The sequence below is a fragment of the Carcharodon carcharias genome, chromosome 5, assembly GCF_017639515.1.
Source record: "Carcharodon carcharias isolate sCarCar2 chromosome 5, sCarCar2.pri, whole genome shotgun sequence".
In the NCBI taxonomy this organism is placed as follows: Eukaryota; Metazoa; Chordata; class Chondrichthyes; order Lamniformes; family Lamnidae; genus Carcharodon; species Carcharodon carcharias.
In genome coordinates, this window is record NC_054471.1 from 72,255,725 (window position 1) to 72,279,890 (window position 24,166).

The 24,166-nt window shown below is 41.2% G+C and overlaps 1 protein-coding gene across 4 annotated transcripts in view; it reads right to left on the minus strand.

Annotated features, from left to right (window-relative positions):
• Nucleotides 1–24,166, minus strand: part of map7b (microtubule-associated protein 7b) — a 170,516-nt gene that overhangs the window by 25,098 nt on the left and 121,252 nt on the right. For all 4 annotated transcript variants that reach the window (XM_041187175.1, XM_041187176.1, XM_041187174.1 and 1 more), the window contains exons 9-12: nucleotides 16,985–17,121; nucleotides 16,460–16,725; nucleotides 9,762–9,921; nucleotides 6,523–6,706 (exon numbers count right to left, since the gene is read on the minus strand). In XM_041187175.1, coding sequence (XP_041043109.1) covers nucleotides 6,523–6,706; nucleotides 9,762–9,921; nucleotides 16,460–16,725; nucleotides 16,985–17,121 — 747 coding nt within the window. The remainder of the gene's footprint in view (nucleotides 1–6,522; nucleotides 6,707–9,761; nucleotides 9,922–16,459; nucleotides 16,726–16,984; nucleotides 17,122–24,166) is intronic.

Here is a 24,166-nt window from a genome sequence, read left to right on the forward strand (position 1 = left end):
AAGTGTTAGATGAGGAGTTAAAATCTTAATAATGATGCTACCTGCATAATACAATAGCATAATATTAATGGCGATGAATCAGGCCATCAACAAGGCTGCAGTTAAATGCAGGTGGCATTTGGTAGTCCTATCTAACATGCAAAAGTCAAGGCACAGTGATTTCATCAGAACCATTAACTGCCAGCCCAGCAACAGAATCATGAAGGGAGGAGCCAACGAATTGGCAAAGGACAAGGTAAGTTTAAGAAAATTATTTCAGTTTGAACTCCCAGTGAGACAGAAGGAACACTAGCCACCAGGCCTCTCCAGCTTCAACTCTCCCACTGATCATACTGGATCACACCTTCTACCTCCCCCACCCCCACCACCAATTCCTGATTACCTCCAGATCCAACTGCTGGAGACAGTTCCCACAAGTCCCCTGCTGCAGCCTCCTGCCACCAAATTCCTATTCACACCTGCTGGCCAGATTGTAGATATCCATGACGGGTAGAAACTCTTATTTTAGAAAAAGAGGTCATACCAATGGATTGGCAGGGCCTCCCCATCCTTAAACCCTCCAGGTGCGCCCTCCTACTGGGTTCATTCGCACTGCTCCCACCCTTGTACAAATCAAACCCATAATTTTTAACTGATTCCACCAAGTAGCTGATGGCCTTGTTTGTGGTGTTAATTCAGTCATGCTGCATACTTAGATGATTCCTGGGCTATAGATCCCTGTTTCCTCAAAATTTGCTCCTTAGCGCAATTCTGAATATCTGAGACAGGAGCTCCTAGTGAAAATGGTAAAAGGGAATTATGCTCCTCTATGTAGAACAAGGTTATCTATCACCTACAATAAACAACTGGGAGTATGCATTAGGGTTGTTTCAAGGCAATTTCTTGGGTTATGTTTTGGAAGCTTTAGTGGATAATTATGCTATTTGATCATCAGGAGAGTATAACCTGGAACATAGCAGGTGCTAATAGTCACCAGGATTACTTTAACAGAACTGCAGTTTCAGAATGAAGGGACCCATGTACCTAGATAATTACTTAAATGGAAGAAATGTGCATAATCTAGCCTGATTTACACATAATTAGCTGTGGTTGATATTGCAAAGCTCTCGGCAACGAAGGATGTATTAGGTTCCTAGACTGAGCAAATTCCAAGCATCAACTGAAGTCACTGATTCACCAGGATAATATGGTGCTGGTTTTTTTGTTGTCACCAAAAATCAGCACTGTCCAAGGTAATTAAGACAAGGTTTTCCAATATTTAAAGTCTTTGGCAGATGCTGGGACAGACACACTGATCAAACTCTTCAGCACTTTGCTTTTAATGCAGATAATGTATTGCATGGCTCAGTGTCAAAGGGTACACGCAACTAAATCTCAGTTGGATTATACCCAGTGCCTATTGTAAAACTGCAGTATCTATATTAGCCTCTGGCATCCAAATGCTAATGTCCTTTTTTCCATTTTATTTGCTTACAAGATACTGTCAGCTGGTCTAAAGTTTAAATTTAGCTCAGTTGGTAGCCAAGCCAATGGATAGTAAATTGGCTAAAAAACAAGAATAAATTATGTTAAAGAAAGTTACTCAGACAGGCAGGAGATGGGAGATGGTGTTCCATAAGGACCAGTACTGAGACTGCTACTCACAATTCATGTACATAATTTTTCCCTGAAGTACAATATCAAAATTTGCAGATTACACCAAATTGAGGAGTATAGTTAGCACGGAGGACGACTGTGGCAAAACAGCGTAGTACATTAGCTATCTTGCAGAATGGACATGTAATTAGTAAAACAAAAACAGAATTACCTGGAAAAACTCAGCAGGTCTAGCAGCAACAACGGAGAAGAAAAAAGTTGACGTTTCGAGTCCTCATGACCCTTCAAAGAACTGAGTAAAATTAGGAGAGGGGTGAAATATAAGCTAGTTTAAGGTGTTTGGGGGGGTGGGGGGTGGTGGTGGTTGTAGGGACAAGCAAGCAGTGATAGGAGCAGATAATTAAAAGATGTCACAGACAAAAAAACAAAGAGGTGTTGAAGGTGGTGATATTATCTAAACGAATGTGCTAATTAAGAATGGATGGCAGGACACACAAGGTACAGCTCTAGTGGGGGTGGGGTGGAATAAGACTAACAGGGCATAAAAGGTATAGATTTAAAAATAATGGAAATAGATGGGAAAAGAAAAATCCATATAAATTATTGGACAAAACAAAAGGGAGGGGGAAGAAACAGAAAGGGGGTGGGGATGGAGGAGGGAGTTCAAGATCTAAAGTTGTTGAATTCAATATTCAGTTTGGAAGGCTGTAAAATGCCTAGTCGGAAGATGAGGTGCCATTCCTCCAGTTTGCGTTGGGCTTCACTGGAACAATGCATTAAGCCAAGGACAGACATGGGCAAGAGAGCAGGATGGAGTGTTCAAATGGCAAGTGACAGGGAGGTTTTGGTCATTCTTGCGGACAGACGGCAGGTATTCTGCAAAGCGGTCGCCCAGTTTGCGTTTGGTGTCTCCAATGTAGAGGAGACCGCATTGGGAGCAACGAATGCAGTAGACTAAGTTGGGGGAAATGTAAGTGAAATGCTGCTTCACTTGAAAGGAATGTTTGGGCCCTTGGACGGTGAGGAGAGAGGAAGTGAAGTGAAGGTGTTGCATCTTTTGGGTATGCATGTGGAGGTGCCGTGGGTGGGGATTGAGGAGTAGGGGGTGATGGAGGAGTGGACCAGGGTGTAATTAGCAAATGAATTACGTATTCCTGAAAAAAGGCATGCTGTCAAAGCATTTGTAGCACACTTACAGGCCCTGTTCTTTGCAGACAAAGAACATGTAACACACATTGTGCCTGTTTGAACTGAAGAAAATATTGTTCTGAACAGATATTTTCTGGTTCATTCCCAGGACAATGCCTTGACCAGAGTCAACCTGCCTCATTTGAATTAAACAAAGCTTGGCAGATAACTGTCAGTCAATAACTGGTACATTCGCCATGGCAACACCTCTATCAATCAGAGTCCACTTGCCAACCAATCAGCACTCTCTTCTCATGAAGTATAAATTGTTGTTCCCTTTACATTTGGTATTCTTGCGAATTGTCCTGAGGAATGCTAGCTGAAAAGCTTTGACGTGTTGTTTTTCAGCAATACTCAAGTTCTGTACTACCAAACAACTAAATTAATTTATACAGAGGCAAGTGTGAGCTGGTACATTTTTGGTAGGAAGAATAAAATGGCCATGTACTCCTTGGAAAATAAGAACATAAATGAGGTAGAGGCAGGAAGAGATCTAGGAGTGCAAATTCAGAAATCATTAAAAGTACTAATGCAGATTCACAAAACCATAAAAAGAGCAAACAAAGCACGGGAGTTCATTTCAGCCAGACAGAGTTAAAAGGCTAGACCCAATAGAGTCCTAAAAATTATGAAGGGGTTCAATAAAGTATAAGCAGAGAAATTTCCACTTACTTTGGGGGGTGGGGGGAGAGGAGGAGGAGAAGGGGGTCCAAAACTAGGGGCCATGAATATAACAGTTATTAATGCATTCAATAAAGAATGTATTATGGATGAAAACATGAAGGAAAAGGGAACAGAAAGGTATATTGATAGGGTGAAATGAAGATGAAGTAAATAGAATTAACTTGAAAAGAAACAGAAACCTGGATAGTCCAAAACAAAATACCACTCTGCTTCTTCCATACTTCTGCAAAAATAACAGCTCAAAGTGGCAATAGCAGAAACAAGCAAAATTTAACCAGCTAAATATTGACTGGGTCAGGACCTAGTGCATTACAAATAGGGAACTAAATTCAACACCTGTTTATCTTCAATGTAATGAAGTGATATTTATGCACGCTCAAAGCACACTGCCCAAGAATTTAAGATAGACTATATACCTACAGCATATGGAGGATGCAGATGAAGAAGCGAGATTTAAGCTGCATTTTCTGAAAATTAAATGTGGCAAACACCTTCTCCACAATACATGAGTTATCTTGACAATAAATCATATAGCCATGGTTACCAAACCAGCATATGGTTCACATTATTAAACACATTAACTACTACTTGAGGGTCACTACAATGATTCTTATTTCCATGAGTGGAGCATAAGCCAGGATTTTCCAGTCCCATCGAGGAGGAACACACCGTGGGAGATTTGGCAGGACTGAATGATTCTGGCAGTGGGCGGGGCCAGAAAATCCCACTCAATCTTTCAAATTCAAAAAGAACACAGATTGAGATGGTTGTGTTAAATAGACGCAAGCTCAATTAATCTCCCGAAAAAACTTCAGATTCTAGTGGATCGCATATGTTTTCCAATTTTACATTACCTTACATGAAAATTCCGCAAAACGTAATCTAATTCTTTACTGAAAACAGACTGCTCCCTGCGTTTACTAACGTTCGGCAACTTCTGCTCAGAATAAAAAATCCCAGGACCTATAGCATTGCTACACACAGGGCATCTGCTCCTCATGTTACAGAGTGTTAGGGCCTGTTTAGCATCCGTGTGAAGTGTACCTCATGCTCCAGAAATATCTGCATACCAATTGTGCAGTCAGCTTATTAAAAACATGAATATTGCAGCAATGATACCTAGAGAGTGAAGACACCTAAAGAGTGCTCCAGATGCTCAGGTAACATGGGAACTATGAGTTTTCAGTGTTGTGGTTTATTTTTTATTGGGAGAATGTGTCTGAAACAGTTTTATTAGATTTTTCTTTGCTGAACTGCTGGACTTAGGGAAAGGAAGTTACTGAAAGCTCCTTAAAGCAGTGCCCAACCAGCTATTGCCTGTTCCCCAAGGAACGGATTGTGCATTGCTTCCATAGGAGCAATTAATATCATTCTAATCATTCCTTTCTATTTCCTCCTCCTTCAGGTATGATGCCCGAAGAGGGCACTGCGACCATGGGATTCTATTGGATTGGTCCATGATTATACTTGGCAAAGTACTGTAATGGCTTGCCATTGCTTTATGCAGTATGGCTGACAAGGAAACTCTCCACATTTACTGCCTGTCATCAGGTATATTGGAAGGATTTACAGGCTGATAGTCAACCTGTTAGGCTATATTATGAATGCACCTTCCGTAGCCATCAGGTCCTGAAGTGGGACTTGAACGCAGAGCTTCTGGCCCAGAAGCAGGAACACCACAAGACCTCCCCCTTCTATTTACAGCAAGAAATAGTATAGGAGCACCATGGGAGGAATGCTAGCCATATATTTGCACCTTAGATCAATTAAGAATAGTCCTTATAAAATCAACTGGTGTTTACAGACTAAATTATATTTGGATGTACAAGAAATATGCTTGAGATTATAATTTTTCACAACTGGCATGACAACTGAATATGGCCCTGTAGCTATACCTGCATGCCACTGAATGACTGCCAGTAGCCATCAAGGTGACTGCTGTCTTGAAACTTTTTCTCTATTGGGTCCTTCCAAGCAATAGAAAGTAGTATTTGCCAAATTTCCCGATCTGTATTGCATGGTTGCATCATATTGGTCATAGATGCCTGGTTTTCCCATGACTCTTAATTGATTACTTCCCTGAGGAAAATATGCAGCACTACAAGCAAGCTCCATACTTTTATTACAATCTGGCTAGATTCCTCCAATATAGGGCATTATGATAGCATAAATGCAGCCAATCAGATCCATACCTCTTTAACGAACAAAAATGGGTATTACCACACGGATGAATAGCTGGTCTGTGAACATAGATACAGACCTGTGCACAATAATATTCGTTATGCTGGCAGCTGCCAAGATCTCTTTTATAACGATCTACAGCACTGTTATTTGAAAAGGAAAGAAAGCTAGATGGTGAGGGAGAGGACCAAGGGGACTTTGGGCATGGCTGGATATTCGCTGCAGAATCCAAGGGCAAGACCTGAAAAGTGACACAATAAGGCACTTACAGCCAAGAATCAAAATGAAGCAAACCACTTGCATCCTTTAACAAGAGGCGGGTGCCTGACTGATTGGAGGAATGCTACCTTAGTGTCTTGTAAAGGTGTCCTTTATTCCTTTTACCGCAAACAAAACATTCAGCATAACAGAAAAAATCCTAAATTTTTACATACCCTAATGGAATGGGGTGCAAATGCATTGAGTGGTATCTCCTTATTCCATCCATTTGTCACATTGTGCAGCGAGTAGTTGATGTTCCTCCGCTTCCTTACCAGAACAGCTTTGAAAGCAGCAGCAGCTTCTCCTTGTGGTCTCAGGCATTCAAGTCATCAGCTGCACTAATGTTTAAGTTAGCTGACCTTGCACTTTAGTAGAAGGTCAGCTCATTTCACTGCATGTACTAACAGCACTAACAAACGGTGGTCCCATTGCCACTGCACCAAAACCACAGTACCAGCACTTTAATGATCAGCAACATTCGAATATTAATTGCATTTACTTCTCTTTGAAGCAAGTTAATATGATTGAAACTCATCTAATTTGTGGAATTCAAAAGTGATAATTAAAAGTACATACTATGTCATTTTCAGGAATAATAAACTGAAAACGTACTTGCTTTTGCAAACGTTCTGTTTCATATCTCTCTCTCTGAGCCTTTTCCTCCAGAAATTGATGTTCCTCTTCAAGTTTTTGTTGTGCTTCTTGAAGTCTTCTTTCTTCTTCAAGTCTCCGAGCTTCCTCTTCACGACGAGCTTTTTCTTCAGATTTTCGTCGCAGCATTTCTTCTCTCATTTGTCTAAATTTAACAGCGATCCATGAACATTTTGTTCAGACATGTGCAAAACAAAAGTGCACCACTTTGGATATATTTGTTTCCTTTAGAATTTTTTTTAGAAGATTATTTTCAACGAAGGGTACTTGAATTTTTTAATGAAGGTTCCCACCTGAAGCTTGGTAGCCAACTCTTATCTTACAAATGTTAACTGATATCTTGCATCTTTTAATTGTGACAAGAATAATGAATACTGGAAATAAAAACAAAAGGCTGGACATACATGGTGCGTACAAAGGCCATCTGGGAAACAGGGATACAGCCAGAGCTGTATCAGCAGTAAAGAATATGAATTTGCCTGAAAAGCCTCGAAATATTAACATTGGAGATATCAGCATAAAATGCCAAACCTGCTCTCGTTTAAATAAAAAATATACACAACTTCCAGTTTGGGATAGTTTCAGAAAAGGTTTACCAAGCAATTGTCTCGCAAATAAAATATCTAATTAGTATTGAAAAGTATGTTGGGAAATTTTATTCTGAATTGCACCAGTGAAGCAAAAAATAAATCATTTGTGCTTGATTGTTTTAAATCTGATCAGCTTCCTTTCTAATGTCACATTTACATCTACATTCCGGCACTCTACATAATGACTTTTATTGTGTATTTGGCCGCTATTTAAGATCATTTGGGAAAAGGCCATCTGATTTATCACACCAACCACACCCAGATGATGCATAACCAGGTACACCACTAATCTATCCACAATAATTCAACCTCTAACAGACATGATAAAACTCCCAAGGCCAATTTAGAAAAAGGTCTGGATAAGGTGATTAAGTTCCAGGAGACTGTAGTATTCCATAAACAATTCTAATCCCAGCTAACCCATAATTTAAAGTTCTTTATCTTTTTGGAAACCTGTCTACTTCGCTTTTTAATATTTGCAGGGAATCCCTGCTTGATGCATGCTTCAGTAATAAATCTCAGGAGGGAATACTTCCCAATATCTAACCTTCCTCTTTGGCTAAGGATTTCAAATATGTTAGTGCATGCGAAAAGAACCTAATTTTGTTATATTTCTATAAAATTCAAATAACAGACCTCCAAGCCTGCATTTTACTAAACAAAATATTTTCAACTTTTTGAATCTTATCTTGCAGTATCAAAGCAGTATTTGTCCTTTAATAATAAACACTGGAATCACAGCCAAGTACTACCAAAGCTGAAATGGTTTGGACTTACTCCCCTAATGAATGTTCAGATGAAATTTTTAACTTAACTATTTTGATGAAGGGTTGTATCTGATGATTGCTGTTGCAGGTGATAACTCACCTCCTGCATTTCCCATATTTTCAGCCTTAAATGGCTATTTTACTTTCTTACATTTCTTGCTCTTTAACTAAAATATTGCTGCAGTTGAATAACTTTGTGCTAGTTAATGTTACAGCTCAAAGTTTCTCACACTACTCCCTTCACCTTTCTGCTAATTTGATCAAGGTATTTAAAATCACATTGGTTGGGGAGAAGCTGTTCCCATTGGTGGAAGCAATATGAGGAAAAATTTTATGCAGTGAATGATTAGGATCTGGAATGCACTGTGTGAGTGTATGATGGAGCCAGGTTCAATTGAGGCATTCAAAAGGGAATTGGATCAATATCTGCAAAGGAAAAATATGCAGGACTGCAGGGAAAAGGCAGGAGTGGCACGAGATGAATTGTTCGTGCAAGAGGTCAGCACAGGCACAATGGGCAGAATGGACTCCTTTTGTGCTGTAACCATTCTACGAAATCAAGTCAGTCTGTATTGCATCAAGTTTTTTTTTAAGTGCTTCCCCACAAACAACAGATTCCAAAAAGCAGTGTAGAATGATTTCCTCAGGAGTAATCATTGTCATTTGCATCGATCACAATGGAATCTATATTGACACCAACCATTTCAAGAAATATGTGCATTCAGAGGTTTACCAGATAGACAGTTTGTCAAAGTTGACTCATGATAAGCAAGTAATGAAATGGTGGTTTTGACAATACAATTTTTTAAAAAATGGGCTCCTATCCTGATGGTGCTAATTATGTTTTAATTCAATAATTGCACCAGGATTGGAGGCATTGCGATGTGCACAGAAAAAAAATCATTTCTTACTACATAATTATCAATCGCTTACCAATTTTTTTTCCCTAGACTGCAAGTCAACTTTAGCTAGTCTGTTCATTTAAATACTTCAATGTTAAAAAGCATAAGGCAATGGCAAATTGAATTTTTACAGTGCAACTCACTGTTTCATTAGTAGGAAACTACCTTTGCCCAGTGCACTCTAAAAGGTGCAACAAAAACTTCCATTTCTATAGTGCCTTTAACATAGTAAAACATCTCAGAGCATTTCACAAGTGCCTTATCAAATAAAAATTGATACTAAGCCACTTACGGAGAAATTAGCATGTGCAACCAAAAGCTTGGTCAAAGAGATAGGATTTAAGGAACATTTTAAATAAGGAGAGAGGGGTAGATGAGGGAAAAGGTTTAGGAGGTTTAGGTTTCAAGATTTTACAGCCTAAGCAGCTAAGACAGAGCCACCAATGGGAGTAATTAAAATTGCAAGAAGAGCACAGAGATCCAAGGCTTGTGGGACTGGAAGAAACAACAGAGGTAGGGAGAGGTGAGGTCTTGGAGGGGTTTGAAAACAAGGATGAGAATTTAAAAATTGCAGTGTTGTCAAACTGAGAGCCAATGTAAGTCAGCGAGCACAGAGGTGATGGGACTTGATGCAGTATTCTGCTTTTTGCTTTGCAGATGCCAGAAATCTGAAATGAAAAATAGAAAACGCTGGAAGTACTCAGCAAGTCAGGCATCTGTGGAGAGAGAAACAGTTAACGTTTCATTGACCTGAATTTGGTTTCTTTTTCCATTTGAACTTGATGCAAGTTAGGTAAGCATTTATCTCCCAAGGGCAATATTGCAGGCTGGAATTCTCCATCACACATTTGATAAAATTTGGCTGAGCACTGTTTTTGAGAGTAGATTATTGAAATTTCAAGATAGCAACACCTCTAATCTATATCAAAATAATGAGGCACCTTTCTCTCTCCTCTTGTTCTCTTTTCTCTTCTTCCTCCCGATCTCTCTGTTCCCGTGCTATTCGTCGTTTCTCAGCCAGAAGTCTTGTAGCTTCTGCTGGATCAGTTGTACCTGCTGTGGTTTTACCAGGAGTAGCAGACAATATGACCTGAACAGTTTCTATGCATATGGAAAAATAAATATTGTAATTTAGATGTACTATTTAAATGTAAATTGTGGACAAATAGTTTCATGCACCCCATGATTTCTCATTGATTAATAAAGGCAAAATTATAGGAACAGGCGGAGCGCATTTAGCCCCATTCGAGCCTGCTGCACCATTCAATGTGATCATTGCTGATCTGTGACCGAACTACGTATATCCTCTTTTATCTCACATTCCTTAATACCACTTGTTCAATAAAAATATATCAATCTCAGATATAAGCTTAATATTTCACATTGCATTATAGTTCATAACTTCTACTACCCTTTGGTCTGCCTCTAATTTTTAGGTTATTCCCTTTAGCCCTGAACTCCTCATCCAGTGGATGGAGTGTCTCTATCTATCCCATCTGCTCCCTTAATAACCCTTGAAAATGTCAATCAAAACACCCCATAACCTTCTAAATTCCATGGGTTATGGTCCTAGTTTGCATATTCTCTCCTTGTATTTTAACCCTTGTGTATTCTCTCCTTGTAATTTAACCCTTGGAGTCCAGGTATAATTCTGGTAATCATATGCTGTACTCCCTGCAAGGCCAGTATATTCTTCCTAAGGCATAGTGCCCACATCAGTTGTGATCTAACCAGGACTTTGTATAGCTGGAACATAATTTGCATTCCCTTGAACTCTATTCTTCTAAACAGAAAGGAAAGCATGACATTAGCCTTTGATTATTCTGTACCTATTCATAACACTGGTATTTTACTGATCTACATACCTAGACCCCACCATGTTTCTTTGGACCCCCACAATTTCTAGCTTTTCACCATTTAGAAAGTACTTTGATCTATCCTTTTTAGGTCCATGTGGTTGAGCTTACATTTGTCTATATTAAAATTCATTTGCCAGTTCTCTACTTAAAATTACAAGGATATTGATAGATTAATGTTTCCATCTGCAGAGCTTACAATGCCATTTATCTTTACGTCGTCGGCAAACTTGGATACGTGGCTTTCTAGCCCTTCATTTAAGTCTTAACACAGTGAATAGTTGAGGCCCCAACACAGATCCTTGCAGGACACTACTAGTCACCATCCTATCAATTAGGGTACCTGCCTATTATTCGTACACTCTATTCTCTGACACTCAGTCAATTTCCTAAACACATCAATAATTTGTCTGCAGAGGGAAGGGTGAGACGAGATGAAGATCACACCTGAATTCCTGATACATGCTTCTGTCATGCATATGTAGTAAGAACGTCATGCTTCAGTTATACAGAGCATTGGTGAGACTATATCTGAAGTACCATGTACTATTGGTCTCCTTTTTTAAGGAGGAACATAAATGCTTTGGAATCAGTTCAGAGAAGGTTCCATTCCAGGGAGAGGTTAGACAGCCTAGACTTGTATTTGCTGGAATTTAAAAGAGTAAGAGGCGACTTGATTGAAACCTACAAGATCCTGAGGGGTCTTGACAGGGTGAATGTGGAAAGGATGTTTCGTCTAGTGGGAGGATCTAGAATTGGGTGTCACTGATCAAAAATAAGGAGTCACCCATTTAAGACAGAGACAAGGAGAAGTTTTCGGAGGGTCGTGAATCTTTGGAACTTTCTTCTTCAAAAGGCGGTGGAAGCAGAGTCTTTGACTATTTTAAGGCAGAGGTAGATAGATTCCTGATAAGTGGGGCAGGGGGGTGGTGGTGAAAGGTTATTGGGGTTAGGTGGGAATGTGGAGTTGAGGTTACATTCAGATCAGCCATGATCTTATTGAATGACAGAGCAGGCTTGAGGGGCTGAGTGACCTACTCCTGCTCCTAATTCATATATTTATCTCTGCACCAGAAGTGCTAAAAACAATTTACTCCTTTATGTTTACTAGAATGTCCTTGGAGTGAGTGACCAATCACTAGGTGCTTGGAAGGGGTACAGTAATTTACAATAGCCTGGATCTTCAGGAGGGGCAATCATCGCTGGCTTTTCCAGAAATGTGGAGCACAGTGTCCATCAGGGAATTCCGAAAAGGAGCAGAGTTGGGGGAAGACAGGAAATGCTCTCTTTTTACAGCGCTAGCTGCCATATGGTAAGTTTAAATGTCCAGTCTTTGAATGTTAGTGAATGTATGAGTGGATGAACAAGTGAATGGGTAGGATGGGTGAGTGGAAAGGGTGGGTGAGGGGATGAGTCAAGAGGGGTAGTTGGTTGGGCCAGGGTTGGTCAGGTTATGGGGTTGCCGGGTTGTTAAAAGGTAAGGGTGGGGTGGTAGGGTTGAGGAGGGCCGGTGGGGAGTGATATCCTCAGGTCAGGTCGGGGGTAGTTTGGAGGTCACTTCTGGAGTTTACCAGGAGTCAGACCTGGTTTTAATCTTGTCTAACATTTCTTTGGTAACTATCCAGATATATACCCCGGTACGGCCTGAAGTCTCCGACTCTAGCTTAGAGTTGGAGATATTTGTGGAAGATCCCGGGAGCAGGGGAATTGTTCATCGGAAGTCGAAATTTCCTGGGTAATTCCCACATAGGTCCACGCGTCAAGACTTCCACAGGGCCCCAATGCACATCTTTGGTCATATGTCTGGTCTCTGACAATCCAGGGACCAGAAGATTTGCCCCTATATCATCCAAAAATATTTAACTTCTTTAAATCCTAAGTCAAAACTGGTCTCAAAGCTCTCTGAATGATAATGGTAATTTAGTGATAAGTTATGGGTTGTTTTAATCTATGAAATCTTTCTCATAAGCTACATTAAAGAATTTCTCAAAATTGCTTCAATTGACGACTTATAGTTGGCAAGGAAAAAGTTTCAATTTCATCAGTAAAACCTGGATTTAAACCAAAATCTCAGAGTTCAAGAGCAGCATTCCAACAATTACAACACTCAAGGCTACTCTGCAGATTTGGTCTCCTAGAAAATCAAGCTGAATCTTGATTATTGTGAGACCAAGAACCTGATGATAAATTAGACTCAATCATTTTTGGGAGGATTTAATTTTGTCTTGTTTGATTTGTGTATATCTTTCAGAAGTTGTGGCAACTGTTCCAAGGTGAATTTTGGTTGTTTAGAAGCTTTATTTAAGGTACAGAATGCTCAAAATTAATCAAGAAGCAAATGCTTTTCTCTTAAAATTCAAGATTTACAAAATATCAATTTCACAGCAACTATTTTTTTCTGTAATTATGCTGACAAAATCAAGATCAAAATCAAAATCAATTACAAATGCTACAAAATATAGAGCTGTAAATCCAAAGGAAGGTATATCTGGCTGGCATCTCTACAGTTTGTGACTTGAAAAGGTACCTTCGTTCACTTGTCTCAGATTTCTACTTCCCTCTCTACCCCAACACCACTTTCCACTGCCCCGGTAGAGCAGGTTCACAGAGTTAGAATGGTTAGAGCACAGAAAGAAGCTATTTGGCCTATCGTGTCCTTGCTGGCTCTCTGAAAAGGGCAAGGATTGCCAATTCCTTGGCAGCCCATCCCTGGGAAACTCACCCAGAGACAGGACAGCATTGGGGAGCCATCACAACAGGGTTTTTTTGCGTATTTCCACGTCCCCCCTCACCACCTCAGCAGGGCGAGGAAAATTCTGCCTAGTCTCTATCTACCTCACCGAACGCCTTCAACAATTAAAGATCTCTATCAGGTCACCTCTTGGGCGTCTTTGTTCTAGAATAAGAGAGCCCGGTCTATCTTGTAGGTATAACCTTTTAGTACTGGCATCAGCCTTGTGAACCTTTTCACTTTGCACCTTGTCCAATCCCTCCATAATGGAGGCCAGAACTGTGCAAAGTACTCCATGTAGTCTCACCAAAGTTCTATACAAGTTTAACATGATTTCCTTGCTTTGCAGTCCAATCCCTTTAGAAATGAACTCCAGCACTTGTACTTGCTTTTTGTTTAGAGTATTACTTTTAAAATAACTAAGTTAAGCTACTAGCTGCCATCAGTGTCCCTTCACTTGCTCCTTTTTAATGTGGTGTGGTCAGGCACTAAGGATGTGTGAGTTTTTCACTTGAGCAAAGTGCAATTAGTCGATCAGGACAATAGCTCAGTGAAAATCTTTGAGAGAAACTGTGGGTTGAATTTTCCCACAAATAAGGCAATTTAATTGCTGAATTAAAGGCCACCTTCTGCCCTGCTGGCATTTTACCAGCGTCAGGAAAGGCCACTGTCACGTGGGGAGACTGTCAGGTTGACCTAGTTGCCTCAGTAGATTTCCGGGGGATGGTGCTCTATTGCCCACAAATGGGCCCTCCGAGCAGCAACAGCCACCCCCTGCACCCAAAGTGCTGCCACATCAGCCACCATTTTCTCTATCCCCACAACTGGCCCCAGTTCTCCCCAGAAAGCTCAGCATTGAGGTGCCCTAATCTTTGTGAAGCAGCTTCAGCAATGCCCAGTGCTAACAGTACTGCTGCTGAGCTGCCAGCTCAGATTGGGCAATTGGCCTTCAGCCTCTCTGACAAAATCCAGTCCTGTAGCTTCTGAGGGAGAGGGGAGAAGGAAGTGGTAATGCTTGTGGAAAGGGAGCAGTTAATATCAATGGTCTTACCTGACATTCAGTACCAATGAGCAGAAATTTCCTTTAATTAAATACTGGAAAATCGGTAGACACTGTTTTCAGGTCCCCAAACTCTACTCCCTCAGCACTGATTCCATCCCTCTTCCTGGCAACTGCCCAAGGCTGAACCAAACTGCCTGCACCCTCGGTGTTATATTTAACTCCAAAATGAGCTTTCATCTACATATCCCCTGCTTTTTTAACTCAGGCTGTCAATTTCTACCTATGCAATATTACCCCTCTTGACCCCTGCCTCAGCTCTTCTGCTGCTGAAATCCTCATTTGTGCCTTTGTTGCCTCCAACTTGGCTATTCTAATGCACGCCTGGTCGGACTCCTACATTACACTCGCTGTAAACTTGAGGTCCAAAGCTCTACGGCCCATGTCCTAACACACGCCAAATGTCACTCACCTACTATCCCGGTGTTCACTGACCTACACTGGTGCAGATTAAACAATACCTCAGTTATAAAAAATCTCATCCTCGTTTTCAAATCTCTCCACCGCCTGGTTCCTCCCCATCTCTAATTTCCTCTAGCCCTACAATGCTCCAAGGTATCTGCACTCCTTTAATTCTAGCCTCTTGAGCATCTCCAATTTTAATCCCAAAGCAAAATACGGTGGCTGCTGGAAAATAAAAATGCTGCAAATACTCAGCAGGTCTGGCAGATCTGTTGAGAGAGAAGTATTTCATTTTATTTCTGATTTTAATGGGTGCCCAAGCCTTCAGGGCCCTTCTGTTCAGCCATTGGAGCACCCCCCTCCATCCCCAGGAAGCCCACTCTGCTCTGGAATTTCCCTTCTATATCTTTCTGCCTCTCTAATTTGCTTTCCTCCTTTATCATCCCTAAAACCTACCTCTTTGATCAAGCTTTTGGTTATTTGCCTTAATACCTCCTTTTAAAAATGTATTCAAAGTAGGCATCACTGGCTAAGCCAGCATTTATTACCCATCCTTAACTGTCCTTGAGAAGTTGGTGGTGAGCCACCTTCTTGAACGGCTGCAATCCATGTGGTGTAGGCACAGTCACAGTGCTGTTAGGATTCATAGAGTCATTTAGAGCACAGAACTATGTTATTTATAGCACAGGTGGTCATTTGGCCCATTGAACCTATGCCAGCTCTACGCAGAGCAATCCAGTCAATCCAATTTCATCACCCTCATGAGTGACAAGTTCCAGCTCATTATCACTCACTGCTTAAAAGAAATTTCTTCCTCATTTTCCCCCTGCATCTCTTAAATCTGTGTCCCCAAGTCCTTGTACCACTGGAAGGGAATTCCAGGATTTTGTTCCTGCGACAGTGAAGGAACAGTGATATAGTTCCAAGTCAGGATGTTGTGTGGCTTGGAGGGGAACTTGCAGGCTGTGGTGTTCCCATGTATCTGCTGCCCTTGTGCTTCTAGTGGTAGAGGTCACAGGTTTGGAAGGTGGCATTGAAGGAGCCTTGGTGAGTTGCTGTGGCTCAATGTCATATTTTGTTTTATAAAGCCTCTCTGATATGCCTTCGGACAATTTATTATGGTAGAAGTTGCTATATAAAAACAAGTTGTTATTGTGTCTCTGCAAATTAGTTATCTTACTATAATGCACCACTTAAAGTCTACAGAGAGTGGTTGAGGGGTCCATAACTGGGGACAGAGACTGAGGACAAGAGGTAGGGTTTTGGAGCGGATTCAGGGAGATATGTTTTCACCCAGAGAGTGATGGGAGTCTAGAACTATCCTGCAAGGATAGTAGAAATACTCATAACATTTACTCAGATATGCACTTCAAATGCCAGTGCCTACAAGGCTACGGAGCAAGAGCTGAAAAGTGGTCTCTTGTCGACCGACACAGACACAATGGGTCAAATGGCCACCTTACATGCTGTAAATTTCAATGGTTCTATTATTCACCTTAACTGATCAAACCAGCATTTGTATTGATATATCTTAAGAAAGGTGTAGATACTTATTTAATATTTTGGATAGTTGCTTCTCAGTATCCATACCTTTACATTCTGGTTTTGTAGCAGGCTCTTCAGCAGACATTGGCTGCTTAACTAGTGTTGGAGATGAGACAGTAAGCTGCTTATCTGCATTCTCTTCAGTTTGCAGTCTTTCTTTCTCTTCGTCTTTTTTCTCACTCTCAGAAGTTTTCACTGGGCGAACATTTCCAGGAGAAGGTGGTCGCTGGATTAATGAGCTCTTTATTGAGTCAGGTGGTGAACTGAACAGTTTTGCATTCATTACCAAAGTTGATGTTTTCATTGATGATCTATTTTAAAAAAATAATTAACAATTGTACAATACAATAAAAACAAGGGGAATCTACTTGGGAGAAAAGACAAACAAGGAATATGAATGTGTCTGCTTCTTTTATATATTTTCCATTTGTGTTTTATTTTAAACTAGATAAATGCTAGATAACTAATCACTTATTTGCTAACATCCGCACCATGATGAAAATTTCAGAATTTTACACTTCTGTGCAATAATTGATAGAATAAGCATGATAAACGTGCAGTGTCCCTTACCGGACTGTGGATGGTATCAGTGGCTTATTTTTCACATTCAAAGGAGAATTTGACTTTTTTACTGTTGCATTTGCAGTCAAAGCTATGAGTGCAGTCTTCTCCCTTTCATTTTCTTTCTCTTTTTCTTTTTTGTCAACCTAGGACAAGTCGAAGCCATTAAAATAAAAACAATTACCACCAGCACAATAATGTTCAAAAGATAAAGGATATTGCCAAAATGGGGAGGCAGTGGCATAGTGGTAATGCCCCTGGACTAATAATCCAGAGCTCAAACTAATGCTCTGGGGATAAAAGCAAAATACTGCGGATGCTGGAAATCTGAAAAAAAAAAACAAAAATAGCTGGAAAAACTCAGGAGGTCTGACAGCATCTGCGGAGAGGAACAGAGTTGACGTTTCGAGTCCCTATGACTCTTCATCAGAACTAAGGAAATAGAGAAATGAGGTGAAATATAAGCTGGTTGAGGGGGGTGGGACAGGTAGAGCTGGATAGAGGGCCAGTGATAGGTGGAGGCAAAGAAGAGATTGCCGAAGATGTCATAGACAAAAGGACAAAGGAGTGTTGACGGTGGTGATATTATCTAAGGTATGTGCTAATGGGGACATGAAGGGTAGAAAGCAAGTTAAGCAAGTGGCAGATGGCTCTAGTGGGGATGGGGTGGGGGGGAAGGGATCAAAATAGGCTAAAATAGGCTATTTTTAAAAACAATAGATTGAAATAAATTTAGAAATAGGTGGGAAAAGAAAAATATATATTTTTTCAAATGTTAAGTTATTGGAAAAAGGGGGATTGGAAAGGGGGTGGGGATGGAGGAGAGAGGTCATGATCTAAAATTGTTGAACTCAATATTAAGTCTGGAAGGCTGTAAAGTGCCTAGTTGGAAGATGAGGTGTTGTTCCTCCAGTTTGCGTTGAGCTTCACTGGAACACTGCAGCAGTCCAAGGATGGACATGTGGGCATGAGAGCAGGGTGGTGTGTTGAAATGGCAAGCGACAGGGAGGTCTGGGTCATGCTTGCGGACAGATCGAAGGTGCTCCGCAAAGTGGTCACCCAGTCTGCATTCAGTTTCCCCAATGTAGGGGAGACCACATTGGGAGCAGCGAATGGAGTAGACTAAACTGAGGGAAGTGCAAGCGAAATGTTGCTTCAATTTAAAGGAGTGTTTGGGCCCATGGACAGTGGGGAGGGGGGAAGTAAAGGGGCAGGTGTTGCACATTCTATGGTTGCATGGGAAGGTGCCGTGGGAGGGGGTTGAGGTGTAGGGGGTGATGGAGGAGTGGACCAGGGTGTCCCGAAGGGAATGATCCCTGTGGAAAGCTGCCGGGGGGGGGGGGGGGGGGGGGGGGGGTTGGTGGTGATGGTGGTGGTGGTGGTGGTGAAGGGAAGATGTGTTTGGTAGTGGCATCATGCTAGAGTTGGCAGAAATGGTGGAGGATGATCCTTTGAATGCGGAGGCTAGTGGGGTGATAAGTGAGGACAAGAGGGACCCTATCATGGTTCTGGGAGGGAGAGGAAGGTGTGAGGGCGGATACACGGGAGATGGGCTGGACACAGTTGAGGGCCCTGTCAACCACCATGGATGGTGTTCCAGTGAAGCTCAACGCAAACTGGAAGTGCAGCACCTCATCTTCCGACTAGGCACTTTACAGCCTTCCGGACTTAATATTGAGTTCAACAACTTCAGATCATGAACTCTCTCCTCCATGCCCACCCCCTTTCTGATCCCCCCTTTTCCAATAATTTATCATGTGAAAAAATATATATTTTTCTTTTCCCACCTATTTTTAAATTTATTTCGATCTATTGTTTTACTTCTACCTTTTAGCCCATTTCGATCCCTACCCCCCCAACCCCACTAGGGCCATCTGCCACTTGCTTGTCCTGCTTTCTACCCTTAATGTCCCCATTAGCACATTCCTTAGATAATATCACCACCGTCAACACCCCTTTGTCCTTTTGTCTATGACATCTTTGGCAATCTCTTCTTTGCCTCCACCTATCACTGGCCCTCTATCCTCTACCATCTTTTATTTCACCTCATTTCTCTATTTCCTTACTTCTGACGAAGAGTCATACAGACTCGAAACGTCAACTATGTCCCTCTCCGCAGATGCTGTCAGACCTCCTGAGTTTTTCCAGCTATTTTTGTTTTTGTAATGCTCTGGGGACGTGAGTTCAAATCCCACTATGACAGTTGTGGAATTTAAATTCAATTAATAAAAATCTGGAATTGAAAGTTAGTCTAGATTAGCCTAGTTGACTAATGTCCTTTAGGGAAGGAAATCTGACATCCTTACCTGTGCCTCCAGATCCACAGTAAGGTGATTGACTCCTAACTTTACTCTGATACTTAAGTCCTTCATCATGAACAATTATTTCCTTGAATTCTATGATTCTAAGTTAACTTAAGAAATCAAGCAAAGAGGCCATTAGGCCCATCATGCCTGTACTGCCTCTTTGAAAGAACAGTTACGTTTAGTTTCACAGCCGTACTTTTTGCTTGTAACCCTCAAGCTTCTCATCCTAACTAGCTGTCCGACTCCTTTTTAAAATTATTTACGAAATCAGTTTCCACCACCTTTTCAAGTAGAGCATCCCAGAGTCTAATAACTCAGCGAAAAATTTTCTCCTCGCCTCTTCCCTAGATCGTTTGCCAATTATTTTAATTCTACGGCGTCTGTTATTAACACACCTGCCAGAGGGAATAGCTTTTCCTCCATCAAAGCCTCCCATCACTTTAAAAAGTTCTATTAGGACACATCTTAGCCTTCAATGTTCCAAGGAGAACACTCTTAGAAAAAAGGTTGTTGCCAGGATGTCCTAAGATCTTTACAATTTTCTGAACTGTGGTGTCCAGAATTGTCAATACACTAGCTGAGGCCTTACTCTAAAACCTTGTAAAACTCTAGCATGATAGAACCATAGAAAAGTTACAGCACAGAAGGAGGCCATTCGGCCCATCTTGTCTATGCCAGCCTGAGGACACCCAGATGCCCTTTCTAATCCCACCTTCCTGCACCCGGCCCATAGCCCTGCAGCTTACAGCATTTTAGGTGCAGATTCAGGTACTTTTTAAAAAGGTTTAGAATTTCTGCCTCTACCAACAACTTGCGCAACAAATTCCAGACACCCACTACTCTCTGTGTAAAAAAGTTCTTCCTCATGTCACCGCTACACCTTCTGCCACTTATCTTGAATCTATGTCCCCTGGTTCTAGTATTCTCCACCAAGGGAAATAATTTAATCCTGTCCACTCTATCTATTCCCCTCAATTTTGTACACCTCAATCAAGTCATCTCTCAGCCTTCTTTGCTCTAAAGAAAATAACCCCAACCTATCCAATCTCTCCTCATAACAACACTTTTCTAACCCTGGCAAAATTCTTGTAAACCTCCTCTGTACTCTCTCCAGATCTATTACATCCTTACTGTAATGTGGTGACCAAAACTGTACACAATACCCCAGTTGTGGCCTCACCAGTGTTTTATACAATTCCAACATTATATCCTTACTTTTATATTCTATACCTCTGCCAATGAAGGAGAGCATTCCATATGACTTCTTTACAACCTTGTCTACTTGAACTGCTGCCTTCAGGCACCTGTGTACTTGTACATCAAGATCTCTCACTTCATCTACCCCTCTTAGTATATTCCCATTTATTGTGTAATCCTTGTAACTGTTTGACCTCCCTAAATGCATGACCTCACACTTCTCTATGTTAAAATCCATCCGCCACTTTACCGCCCATTCCACCAAGCCATCTATATCGTTTTGGAGATTATGGCTATCCTCTATGCTATCCACTACTCGGCCAATCTTTGTGTCAATCTGCAAATTTCCCAATCGTGCCCCCTACTTTCACGTTCGAATCGTTAATATATAAAACAAACAGCAAGGGTCCCAACACTGAGCCCTGTGGAACACCACTTGAGACAACTTCCCATTCACAAGATCTCTTTACTTTTTTATTCTGTTCCTCTGTTTAAATCTAAGTAACCCATATGATTTTTTAAAACCACATTATCAACTTGCCCTGCCACCTTTAAGGATTTGTGTATGTGAACACCAAGGTGTCTCTGCTCATCTACACTTTTCAAAGTTGCATCATTCCACTCGTCCTTCCAAACTCCATCACTTCACATTTCTCTGCATTGAGCTCAATCTGCTTTCCTATGCCCAATTAGTCACCATGTCTATCCCATCCTGAAGTCTACAACTGCCCTCATCAACGTGCTACACTGACAAGTTTCACAAATTTTACAATGCTGCTCCCTAAACTTGAGTCTAGGTTGTTTATAAGAACATAAGAAATAGGAGTAGGCCATACGGCCCCTCAAGCCTGTCCCACCATTCAATAAGATCATGGCTGATCTGTCCTAGGCCTCAATTCCTCTTTCATGCCAGCTCCTCATAGCCCTCAACTCCCTGATATTTCAAAAATCTATCTATCTACCTCTTTAAATACTTTCAGTGATCTAGCCTCCACAACTCTCTGGGTAGAGAATTCCAGACATTCACTGCCCTCAGAGAAGAAATTCCTTCGCATCTCAGTTTTAAATGAGTGTCCCCTTATTCTGTAACTATGTCCCCTAGTTCAAGATTCCCCCACTGGTGGAAACACCTGCTCAACATCTACCTTGTCAAGCCCCTTCAGAATCTTGTACATTTCAATAAGATCACTCCTTATTCTTCTAAACTCTAATGAATAAAGGCCTAACCTGTTTAGCCTTTCTTGATATGTCAACCCTTTCATCCCAGGAATCAGCATAGTGAATTCCTTTTGAACTACCTCTAATGCCAGTATATCCTTTCTTAAATACAGGAATCAAAACTGTACACAGTACTCCAGGTGTGGCCTCACCAACACCTCGTACAGTTGTAACAAGACTTCCCTATTTTTAAACTCCATTCCACGAGCAATACAGGGCAAAATTCCATTTGCCTTCTTAATTACTTGCTGCACCTGCATACTAACTTTTTGTGTTTCATGAACAAGAACACCCAGATCCTTCTGTGCTGCACGTTTTTGGAGTCTCTCTCCATTTAAATAATAGTCTGTCTTTTGATTTTTCCTACCAAAGTGCATGACCTCACACTTTCCTACCTTAAATTCCATCTGTCAAGTTTTTGCGCAATCACTGAAACTATCTATATTGCAGATTCCTTATGTCCTCATCACAACATGCCTTCCCACCTATTTTTGTACTGTCAGCAAATTTGGATACCTTACACTCTGCCCCCTCCTCCAAGTCATTAATATAGATAGTAAATAATTGAGGCCCTAGGACTGATCCTTTTGGCACGCCACTTTCAAACCTGAAAAAGACCCATTAATCCTGACTCTAGGCAAAATAGTTAGCACGGCGGGCAGGCACCTAACCCACCGAGTGTAAAATGACACGTGATTTTGTTCGGCGGACGCGCCACCGACTCCAATTTAATGGAGTCCTATTAATGGAATCCTATTAAGGCCATTAAAGGATCAATAGAATAAAATTTTTTGCTGCCTGTCCAACCTTATGGTTGGTGGGCAGGCGAAAAGGCCAAGCGGCCTTTGCACTTTTTAGGAAGCTTCATTCACGGACAGGATGAGGTTTCCCAAAGCAAATTCAAATAAAATAAAAAATTTAAAATTTAATTAACAACATGTCCCTGCTCATTTAACAGAGACACATGAGGGGACATTATTTATTTCTTTATTACTTTGTTTGAAAATGTTTCATATAGATTTTCTGTGGTACTAATCACATAAACACAACAAACAAAACATATTTCATGCAGTACATTAGAGATGCTGAAGATAGATACGGAAACCTATAGCTTCCAGAACAACATCTAGTGGGAGTAGTGTGATATTGCAAAAGTAACTGCTGGCAGTGAGAACATTTAATTCCCGGGTGGGGGGGGGGGGGGTGGGGGGCGCATATATATGTATGTGTGTGTGTGTCATACCCAGGAGGCATCCCAGAAGATGTGCTAGGGGACCCCCAGAAGTCCCCAAGCAACGGCTGCATGGCAATTGCCCTTGAAGTTTCAACTTCTGATGGGCAAGTGCCCTGCGCCTGGAACCATCTGATACACCAATTTCGACACTTTGGATGGTTCCGACCCTCTTAGCCGAATAGTTACCCAGGAAAAGTCAGAAGGATTAAAACCACTTCTAACTCCTGGGTAACTATAATGCCCTGGACCACCATCCAACCACCAACCTCTCTGACCATACATATCCCCCCGACGACTCCCTGCAACCGCCCTCATCCACTTAACTTAAAGACTTACCTTCTCCCTGGCTTCTCAAAGTGACTGGGACCTTTAAGCTTACCTGCTTTACAGCAGCTAGTGCTGTAAAAAAAGGGGGCATGGCTTCACTTCCACCAACATTGCTGCACTGAGCTGGAAACAGTCTAGAGCTGCCGCGCTGCACATTTCTCACCAAGCCCAGGATGGAAATCCGGATGAGAAATGTGCAGCTCCAGACTAAGGTAGGTAAAAAGAGCAATCTGATAGCGATTGCCATTAAATGGAGGTTCTGGCCCATTATGATGTTTAATTGTACAGAGGGATTCACTTGTACTCCTATAATTAGGAGATTATAAAGATTATAAATTATTTTAGATTATATATTATTTATAGATTATAAACGACGTTTAAATAGGGACAGGTTGAAACTGGGCTATTGGGTTAGGAGATGCATGTTTTCTAATATTTATCTCTGTAAATAAAAGTTTATGGGTGTGTGTAAAGATTGGGTCTACTTTTATCATTCATTGTTCTGGAATATGACAACTTTGAAACAATAACCTGTATTTATATAGTATCTTTAAAGTACCAAAACATCCCAAGGTGCTTCACAGGATCAATATAAACAAAATACAACACTGAGCCATGTAGCAAATATTAGGACAGACAACCAGAAACTTGGTCAAAGAATCAGTTTCGAGGCGTGTCTTAAAAAAAGGGGAAAATGACGTGGAGAGTTTAAGAGAGGGAATTTCAGAGATTAGGGCCAAGGCAGCTGAAGGCACAGCCACCTGGAGCAATTACTATCAGGGATGCTCAAGAGGCCAGAATTAGAGGAGCAGATAATTGAGGGTTGATAGGCTGCAGGAGATTAGAGATACCGAGGGACGAGGCCATGGAGGGATTGCTTAGCCAGAAGCCAATGTAGGTCTGTAGGAC